Raw genomic sequence first — 10945 nt, forward strand, 5'->3', positions numbered from 1 at the left:
GGAAGAGATGCAAGTAAAGTGATGGCAAGAACTTTGTTCTTTCTAGAGGAGTACGCTCAAGTGCTGTGTCTTTCTGCGTCCATTCTGGGTTCACACTTGTATTGGACAGTCTCTGAGCAAGTTCATGTCAAGTTGAATTATGATGATGCTTGTCATACTAGTACAAATTCAGCCAGTATTGAGGTTGTACGTCGTGACAATGAAATTGTGATTCTGTTTTCTCTGACTCAACCGCTGAAACATTGCTATGATCTGTTGATTTGTGAATTTGCGATTGAACATGGCCTTTTAGATTGTTCTACGGCAATTGTTGCTCTCAGCTCAAATTCTTTCTCTTGCATCCTTCGCTCGCCTTATCGATGATATTTTATTACTCGCAAGAGATTTTGTCTTTTGTATACCAAAATAGTTTGTAACAATATTTTTGTAATAAGTTGTGTACATCTCGTGAAATCTAAGGTATTTTAAAATGAGTCATCCAAAACACATATAGATCAAATAAGTCACCTAAATTTCATAACTTGTATCAAATAGATCCCTCAATTTAGAACATGTTATTTTTTACCCTTAAAAAACTTAATATTGTTGTATGACCTTGACATTTTCTGAAATCGGAAATCACAATAAAGATAAACAATTATCAAGTGAAAAAAAAACTAGACAGGGGAGACGAAAACAAGTCAGAGAGAACAGTGAAGGAATTAGACTGTTCAAATGGGCTCCAATGGGTTAACCGAAATGATCAACATAGATATTAGCTGAAATTTTATAAAGAATATGAGGGTACAATCAAAAACTTTAAAAATGTTTAAGTTCACAATGAAAGATAATAAATTCTAACACGAAGGATCTATTTGATACAACTTATGACAATGGCAACTTATTTAAAGTATACATGAGCAGCACTATCATGGACCATCATCAGAAGAATTTAGAATCTATTAAAATGTTTTTTTAAAATAATTAGTAATATTTGATATAAGCTTTAATTCTTTAATTTTAGTTAGGATTCAATGATTTATTTAGAACTTTATTTTTATTGATGTCATTTTGTTCTAGTTTAGTTAATATTTGACGAGATTGCATCTTTTAATTATGTAATCCTTCAAGAAGTAGACTATCGTGAATGAAAATTTGAGTTCTGAAAATTCTCTTTAGTATAGGACTTGCTAACTGCCTGAGCATATGGAGTGTTTTTTGGCATATGAATTTGCCCCTTTGGTGTGAAGGCCTTTATATGATTTAAACCTTCCTCTTTCAATCTTAGGGTGTGCTTGGCAATCACCCAAAAATTGGACCAGGTTCAACTCTGGCCCAGTTCTACTCTAAATCACTTTGGTGTTGGACCACTACTCCCTGGTCCAACACTAGAATGTTTTTATGACCTTTTTTGGCCTAAGGAAAATTGGGTAAGAACTGTCCAGTTTTTGTCAATCAAAAGCAAACCTAAACTGGGTAAAGTTCAGTCCGAGCCCATATTTAAGAGTTTGTCAAATGCACCCTTAGTCTTCAATCTAAAGTCCACTTCAATCCTAGCCATCCACCCAAGAAGCCCACAAAACCTACCGTCAAATCACAGACTCTTCATCCATTTTAAACAATTCAAAAGAAAAGAAATTCCTATAGGCAGCATTACTATTAATGAATGAGCAGTAACTCTGATACTATTTATCAAGGACCAAAACCTGGTTATTGTTCACAAGCAACTGAAACGCGTGCTTATCTTTATGCAGGAACAGTACAGTATTACTGTTTATGCACCCCTTTCAATTCTGATGATGCCCATCAACAACCATTGGTAGACCCTGGACGAGCCTTTTTCCCATGCGGCCGAGCAATTGCCCTCACTAGGAGTATGATCTCAGTCCATCAAGCTGTGTCAAACGAGTGAAAAATAGTTATCGAAGGGCTAGCTTGTGAGATTCACCTGCCATTGGATTGGAGCCCTCAGCCCGGTCCCCATCAATGTGTGTATATGGAAACTTATTTTAAACTACTTCAAATTTGGGGGACCAATATTAACAATTTGGAGACCAATATAAGAAAAACCCAAAAATTAAATGTTGTAGACTGGATTTATTACATCGGAAACCATGAGAAGTTAAGATATTTTCAATTTTATTTAAATTGATCTTGCACTCATATATTGATAAGTTTTCTTTAAGGTACAACCTAGCAACTTCTTTTCCTCTTCTTATTTCACACTGAATAAACAATTCATACCATAGAAGTTGGGAATGTGAGACGCTATAGTGAACCACGATCTAAATTCAATCATCCCGGATTCGCGGTGGAACACGACCCTATTCACCAAGTACAGCGATTTAATTAAGAATGCAAACCAGTTAAAATTTAAAAAAAAAAAGTTCTTCTTTAGAAGAATAAACCACAAAAAACATGATTCTCAAGGTTCTACCATTAGTGATATCAACTAGCATATTTCTTAAACTTGACTCTTGCAAACCTCCGATTCATACACTTAAGAACAGGACCTAAAACGTACATGTTCCCTAGCGTGCGGTATAAGCCTACACCCTCGTACCCAATTCCTAATGAGTGGCGTACCATGCTCCCGTACCGTCCCTTGAACTGGAATGAAAAGGGTTCCATACAATTATGATTCATATGGTTGGAGAAAAGCATAAAGATAACATGGATATACTTACGTTCAGTATCATATTAAAAAGCTATTAGCATCCATAGGCTGCATTGAAACGTGTACTTGTATGGGTGCAAGTGTGGGCACAAGACACATAAAATTTGCGTAGGATACAAGGACAAGGCTCGTGTAAGTAGATACCTATACAATCCTTTAAATCATAGCTCCAAATAGGATATGGGCTGAAATGAATCCAACTCATGCCAACAAGTTCCATGAAGTTAATATGAACCATATGATATATGTCCAAGAAGAGTATGGCAAGTATTTTACATTAAAACGTGTATTATATAATAGAGCGCATGCGTTAATAAATGAATGCATATACTCAAGGTATGTCTGGTACATACTGATATCCGGTGTGTTGGCAACATATATAAGAGTAAGACAAGTGTTTTACATTAAAACATGCATTATATACATACACACATGCATGGACACAGCCCCTCATCCACTGAACCACCCGGCTGAGCAGGCAGGCGTTTGTTCGTGCTCAAGTGCACAACACTACTTCTAAAATTCTATTCGCAAGAATGTTTACTAATAACAACATTCATAAAGAAAAGCAAAAACAAGCAATCTTGTCAACAAATCAGGGTTCATTCACTCAAAACATAAATCAAGAAAGTAGTCGTAAAAATTACCTGATGAAGAGTCTTCCTCATTTCAGCAAAATCAGTATCTAAGACTCGGAACTACCCAGGCAGCAGTTCCTTAACTCCTTTCAGGAGTAAAGGGAAATAACGGGACTTGTCCAATCTGACCCTTCTCTATGTCAATTAGCTTCAGCCCCTTAGCGTCCCCACCAAGATAATCCACAAAGTAAATGTGATTCCCTCTACAACCCTCAAATTTTCCAGCACAAAAAGCCATAGTTTGAACTCCATCCACAAATAACACATTATCACTCATGCTAGTTAACTCAACCAAAACTTCATTCTCATCACTTGAATCCAACCGAAACACTTCAAACGTCCTACTCTTTCCAGGCTCCATCCTCACAAACAACAACAACCCCCTGCGGGGATCCAACGAGGTAATCACGAATAGAGCCTGACGGAACATAAACCTCCCTGATTTTCTTAAGAGCATGCGCATCAAAAACTGAGATTACAGAGAAACGCCTGATATAGAATCTCTCGTCATGATATACAAAATCAACACGCGAATTATAACGCTCTCCTTCTATCCTCCTCCATGAGCTCTCACCGAGCCTGCAGAGGAACATATCACCAACGTTAGGAAAATGAGCTGCGAAAAGATCAGATCCGAAAAGCTTAGCTTTTGTGAGCCAATAAGTAGCCCCCCGCTCGGCCAAAAGCGGCGGTGGGAGGGAGATCGAGGAGTGCGTCAGAGGATTAAGCAAAGCTAGGGTTTTGACGCCTTGGGGAGCGAGCGCAGCCAGCCGACGGAGCCGGGGCAGTGTATGTATGTTGGCAACGGCCGTAGCGAGCTTCAGGGAGAGAGGATTGCGGTTCGGTTGCCAGCGAGCTTGAAAAAGAGACGGTGGGTGGTGATTCGTTCATCGGCGCGGGGAGGAAACCATGGATTTGAGGGGGGGGGGGGGGCGGGGGACTGGGGAATGGTTTTGGCGGCGGATCGCATTGGACGCGATACGGAACTGAAGCGGATGAGGTCGGGGATTTGTTCTTCTAGCGCGTCGTGTTATATCTACATTTTGCCACATCTCTATGTCAACTTAAAGGGGGACCGTAGCAGCCCACCAAACACTCAAGAGCTTCAAGAGGCTTCCATCACTTATCATCTCACAACAAAAAAAATCCGAGAATAAGAGGATCCTCCATTTTTCCACAATAGAGTGACTTTCTCAACACTAACACAACCCTTTTTATAGCTTTCAAATGAGAAGTTCAAGAAGCTAACAATTAGTGCATTATTTGTTCTCCTATGCATTAATCATGACCTTCAAAATTTTCCCTTTTGCATTCTCCAGTAGGATTTTGCTAACCACTGACCTAAGGACAATATACAAGAAGAAGAGATAAAGAGAGAGGAGAGGATGAGTGGGACACTAAATTTACCACTTATTCTCTCTCATCACTACTTACACCTCTTTCTTCAACTCTTATGGGGTGTTTGGTTACATTTCTATAAATTATAGGAAATGTTTTTCATCCCAAATTTGATTTCCTTGTATTTCTTAAAAAAATTATAGGAAAAGTTTTGAGAAGTTAAAAAGTACAAATTTTCTTATTTTTTGTATTATGCTTGTTTGGTTCAAAACAAGAAAATGAGAAATAACTTTTGGGAAAATAGCAATATTTCCTATAATTTATAGAAATGTAACCAAACACCACCAACTTTATAGAAAAGTGAGAACTTTGTAGAAAAGAGTTAATGAGTTTTATTATTTAAATAATGAATGCGTCAGATTTCCAAGAGATTTCCTCACATTTTAGAAGGAAATCAATTTCCATAAAATTTGGTACTTTTGGGCACTTTACAGAAAACATTTCTGTAAATTTTTTTGGAGCCAAACACAGTTTATAAAAATGTATAGAAAACTCTTAATTACATAAATGCCATGCGTCAGTACTTTTGAGAAAACATTTCTCAAAAACAATGCAACCAAACACTTAATTACATGAATGCAAAAGGGTTGTGTTAGTGTTTCACATATCTCGGAGTGGGGTCTCGCTGAGGAACGGCATGAGATTTGGGCTCGAATAAACAAGAACCTCCTTTTCACTCCACAACCTCCTTTCGTTAAGGAAGAGCTTGATCTGGCCCATCTGGGGATCCACCGTGATTAGGGGAATATGGATTCAAATATCTATTACCATTTCAATCATTCAATTGCTATATTTTGGACATCTAAATCAACTCTTACTAATTGCATGAATGACCAATGATAATTGCCTTAATACTTTTAATATTAATTATAAAACTCGATCGAGACCTCCGCATTGCTTTACCATTTGCTGGCTTCTCGCAGGATTCAACGCTATAAGACCGACTCCTTTTTGTCCTCCATCTTTTACTTATTATCCCCTCAATCCTCATCTCATTTTACATTTCCTTTCAAAGAACTGACAATTCTAGGGGTGGTAAATAATCGAATCGAATCGAATGCTAATGTGTTCGTATTTGTATTTGTTCAAAATTGTCAAATTCGAATCTGGATTCAAATATCAATATGTGGAGTTTTTCGAATTCAAACTCAAATACTTGGTAATTGATGAATATTCATGAATATTCACGAATATTTATCGAACATTAAAGTATATTCATTTCGCTAAAGAATTTGTTTTTTCAATGAATTGTTCATTTCTAATTATGGTGTAAATGTATTTAATTTAAATATTCCATTAAAAAGCTGATATAAGATTACTAAGCCTCACAAAATTAGCATATAGAGCCTAAGCAGAAATTTTAAGTGAGTTGAAAATATAACATGATGTGTGTATTAATATAAATTATAAGTGATCAAATTTTACGCAAATATATAATAAGCAAACGAATCAAATATACATATGGAAGAATACTATTCGTTAATGAATTCGAATACTAAAACTTTTTTGTTTAGTATTAAATGAACTATTTGTTAATTATTCGGTTCGTTTGCACCCCTACTGGCAAAGAACTCAACAAACCATCTCGCCCCAAATTCTATCCAAACAAGAACCCATACATAGACAACGAATAAACGAGGTATAAAAATGTTTTCATCATGGAAAGCCAATGTATCGCAAGAAAGTGATTGAAACTTCAAACTACAATCAGAGACATAATAGAACTGCAAATGGAGCACTCTTGAAATCTCAATTCCACTGAACCTGATAACACAACATTCAATGTACATGTCGAGATATTTTCACTTCATACATAAAGCATGAATAGCTCAGACAATACTAGCTCAAATAAAATGAAAACTTTGTAATAATGCTCTACCACAGTCACAGCTCAGACTCAATCGAAATCCTTAACGCGATACAGAACCAACAAAATCTAATCTCTTCAAACAACCTTCAGGAGGCAAGCGTACTTCGTCACCTCTTCTATTATCATGCAGTTTCAGCTTATACATAAATTTTTTCATGCCAGTTAAGTCTTTACCATCCCTTCATATGTCTTCTTCATGATCAGAATAATTTTGCATGTGGTAGCAAGTACCCTAGCTCTGTGAATTTAATCTAATTCGTGAAAGCATCATTTTACAATGGCTTTCAGTCATATCTCAGGATAGTGATCCAAACGACATTCAGAGACAGAGCAAGTAGAATAGAACTGGAAGTAAACGACACTCAAAAGCTTTATTTCCTCAGAAAATGATAACACGAAAACACAAAGTACATCTTGAGGTGTATTCAGTGCACACATAAAGCAGGACTAAACAATAAAAGCTCAAAGAACGTGACAACTTTGTAACAATAATCTACCACAGTTGAACCTTAAACAGGATACAGAACCAAGAGAATTTACTCCCTTCAAACAAAACTCAAGTCTAAAACACACTTCATGTCCTCTTCCATCATCAATCAAACCATAACTTTAGGTGAAGTTGACACCATCTAACATATCAAACTCTTCCCATAACCACTGTACTATCCTGTCCAAAAAATATATAATTAATTCAGATCTACATAGATCAAAATATTAATGGACTCTTAACATAACTAATAGTATCTATGAGATTCTCTTTTGCAATAGATCAAAATATTAATGGACTCTTAACATAACTAATAGTATCTATGAGATTCTCTTTTGCAATAACAGAAGAACTAACTTAAGAGGAGACTTACTCATCCTTTGATCTGCTCCAAAGTAAAGAAAACAGTGCACAATACCACTCTTTCAACTCAATCTACTTTTAAAGACTCGTCTAAGCTATAAGACTCTATCACAGATCAATCCTGAAGAAGACATTCGAACAGTTTGTATTTATTTCTCATGATTGTTATCCATAAAATTGAAAATAAAGGCTAATGCTCATTCCACAATAAAATTGAAAAAGAAAATCATGAATACTTCAAGCAAGAGGATCTTGGAATGTTATACAGAGCAAGCAAGATAGACCAGTGATCTAGGGTCCAAATCTAGAGGAAGTGTTCTGTTCAGTAGGCTCGTACTTATCCTTGTCGATAAATAAATACATAAATAATGCATCAAGAAATTACAACCAGTGGTCTTCATTGTCAAAATTGGAAAGGGGGTAAAAAGAAAAAGTGACATGAAATTTCAGAAAATGAAAAAGATACCCAAAACATTAGTAGTGAGGAACAAGTGAAACTACCTTAAAAGCCAGGAAAACCGCCTCTTTGCTTTGAAATACACTACAAACCCTGGATTTTGGGATTAAATTCCATGTTAGATGACAGAGCAGTTACAGACGTTATTGATTCCTGTTATTATTTGCTTAAGCAGTGCAATAGGCATGGATAGAGTTTGCAAATTACATGTGTCATACAAAATTCACTAAAGATATAGGGGAAAAAAAGGATTTTCTCATATTTGTCTTCCAAATTGCAAGTATTTTACAATAACTTCTTAAAGCACGTGTAGACTAAATAAGCCACCTAAATCTCATAATTGTATCAAATAGATCTCCCAGATTAAGATATGTCATTCCTAATTCCAAATAAACTTACTATCATTAAATTTTCCATTATACCCTCTTCTTCACAAATTATATGTTGTGTGAACTTGACATTTTTTCGGATCTGGAAATCACTAAAAACCCAATATTTACAACAATTACCAAAGGAAAAACACCAAAACTAGAGCGAGGAGATGAAAACAAGTGCAAGAAATAAAGAGAAGTGAGAAAAATGAAGGAATTAGATTTGATTCCAATGGGTTAGGAGAGATGACTGTTATAGATATTGGCTGAAATTTTATAGAGAATACGAGGGTGCAATGGGAAACTATACTAGTCGTAAGTTTATTATGGAAGACAATAAATTCTAACATGAAGGATCCATTTGGTACAACAAATAAGCTTTAGCAAATTATTTGAGTTATACATGTATGGCAAAACTTAATTCAAATACTTAAGGTTTGGGAAATGAATACTAACGATTTGGGAGACCAATATTAGAAAAACCCAAAAACGAAATATCATAGATCGCGTTTATAAAAAGTGCATCGACAGAAAACATGAGAAGTTAAGATGTTTCCAATTCTAATTAAACATGCACTCCTATTGATGAGTTTTTTTATAAGATCCTACCAAACTATGTGTTCTCCTCTTCATATTTCACAGAGAATAAACAACTCATTAGAACATTTTGGATGCAGGAAAGCATAAACATAACATGGAACATCCTATTACCTCAGTATCCTATTTAAAAGCTATCAGCATCCAAATGTTCCATTGAACAGGTTCGAATATGGGTGCAGCATATTTACACGACATGACAAATTTGTAAAAGGTAGAACACAGGGACAAGGCTCGAGTTTGAAGTAGATGCCCAAACGATCCTTTAAAATCATAGTTACTGGATATGGGCTGAATCAAATCCAATTCATGCCCATTGGGCCACAAGTTTCACGAAGTTAATATGAAGTATAGGATACACATCCAAGAAGAGTATGACAAGTGATTTAAAATAAAAAATATATTATATAATAGAGTGCATATGTGAATAAATGTATGAATATACTCAAAGAATGTCCAACGAGTGTCTGGTACTGTTCAATGAGGTGACGGCTCATTTTTCTTAGTGATTTACCATGGACAACCATCATGCCCTATGTATACCAAGAGAAAACAATGCGCTTGTGTAGGTGGATTGAAAACGCGATCACGTGTGTAAACATATGTGTGTGTAGACACACGGGTAGGCACATGCATGCACAAATGTATGCACACGCCCCCTCATCCACCCACCCACCTGGCTGAGCGAGCGTGTGTGCGTTCATTCTCAAGTGCACAACAATACTTTTGCAATTAAACTCAAAAGGATTTTTTAGCAATAACAATATTAATAAAGAAAAGCAAACAAGCAATCTTGATCAATGGATTAGAGTTCATTTACACAAAACATAAATAAGGAAAATAACCGCAAAAGTTACCTAGAAGAAGCCTTGCTCATTTCAACAAAATCAGTAATCAAGGCTTGGACCAGCCAACGTAGCTCTTCCCCAACGTCCACACTCTTCAGAAGTAAACGTAAACAACGGGGCATGTTCAACCTGGCCCTTTTCGATGTCAAACAACATCAGCCCCTTATCTCCCTCCTCGCCAAGACCGTCCACAAAATAAATGCAATTCCATCTACAACCCTCCAAATCTCCAGCAGAAAAAGCCATAGCTTGAACTTCATCCACAAACAACACATTGTCGCCTATACTAGTTAACTCAACAGAAACAATTTTCTCATCGCTTGAATCCAGCCAAAACACTTTGAATCTCTTACAGTCACTCTTATATTTCCTCCCCACCAACAACAACTCCCCCTGAGGAGATTCAACGAGGTAATCACGAACCGAGTCGGATCGAACATAAACCCCCCCGAGCTTTTCAAGAGTGCGCGGGTCAAAAACTGTGATTTCATTACAACTCCTGACATAGAGTCTTCCATCGTGATATACAAAATCAGTAGCTGAATCATAATGATGTCCTTGGATCCTCCTCCACGAGCTCTCACCAAGCCCGCAGAGGAAGATGTCACCAAGATTGGGGAAAAGGGCTGCGAAGAGATGGGATCCGAAGGTCTTAGCTCTCATGTACAAATAACCTGTCATGTTCTTGTCCCACTCGGTCAATGGCAGCGGAGGGAGAGAGATGGAGGAGTGAGTCAGAGGATTGAACAAAGCTAGGGTTTGGGTGTTTTGGAAAGTGAGGATCCAGCCACCGGCGCCGGAGTAGACTATGCGGCGACGAGCCCAGAGAGCTTCAGGGAGAAGGATCTTGTAGGCTCGGTTTCGGTCGTCGGCGGGGTTGGAGGAGAGGCGGTGGCTGCGGGCTTTTTCATCGCTAGGGAGAATAAGCCATGGGGATTGAGGGGGGAGGACACAGTGGGACGAAGCGGATGAGGTCGGGGATCTGGGTGATGCGGGCGGCGATTGATCCGAGGAGCTCGGGTGGGAGGTGGGCCCAATCTCTTTGTTCGAGGGTCGCCATGGCGGGACACGATGGAGATGGGAATGGCGAATTAGCGTCAGGGGATGTTTGTTTCAAACTAATGAAAAAGTGAGCTTTGTCAGAGTTTTAGGATTCCCTAAACTTGGTTTGTTTCAAAACAAATTTTTGGACGTTGGATCTCTAAATTATAAAAATACTAATATTTTTTTAGAATTTGTAAAATTCCCTCATTGAGAGAG

At 37.3% G+C, this 10945-nt stretch overlaps 1 protein-coding gene and 1 long non-coding RNA gene across 6 annotated transcripts in view; both read right to left on the reverse strand.

Annotated features, from left to right (window-relative positions):
* Positions 1-4208, reverse strand: part of LOC109848884 — a 6645-nt gene extending 2437 nt beyond the window's left edge. For 2 of the 5 annotated variants that reach the window (XR_002248936.1, XR_002248933.1), the window contains exons 1-3: positions 3304-4208; positions 2224-2303; positions 1686-1874 (exon numbers count right to left, since the gene is read on the reverse strand). This is a non-coding gene — a long non-coding RNA (uncharacterized LOC109848884). The remainder of the gene's footprint in view (positions 1-1685; positions 1875-2223; positions 2304-3303) is intronic. The other 3 variants (XR_002248935.1, XR_002248932.1, XR_002248934.1) reach the window with 2 other exon arrangements.
* LOC109850491 lies at positions 6909-10644 on the reverse strand. Its single transcript, XM_020420503.1, has 2 exons — positions 9695-10644; positions 6909-7229 (listed from the first exon to the last, which is right to left on the reverse strand). The coding sequence occupies exon 1, from the start codon at positions 10364-10366 to the stop codon at positions 9725-9727; it is 642 nt and encodes a 213-aa protein (XP_020276092.1). The 5' UTR covers positions 10367-10644; the 3' UTR covers positions 6909-7229; positions 9695-9724.

The sequence above is a fragment of the Asparagus officinalis genome, chromosome 7 (assembly GCF_001876935.1).
Source record: "Asparagus officinalis chromosome 7, Aspof.V1, whole genome shotgun sequence".
Lineage (NCBI taxonomy): Eukaryota > Viridiplantae > Streptophyta > Magnoliopsida > Asparagales > Asparagaceae > Asparagus > Asparagus officinalis.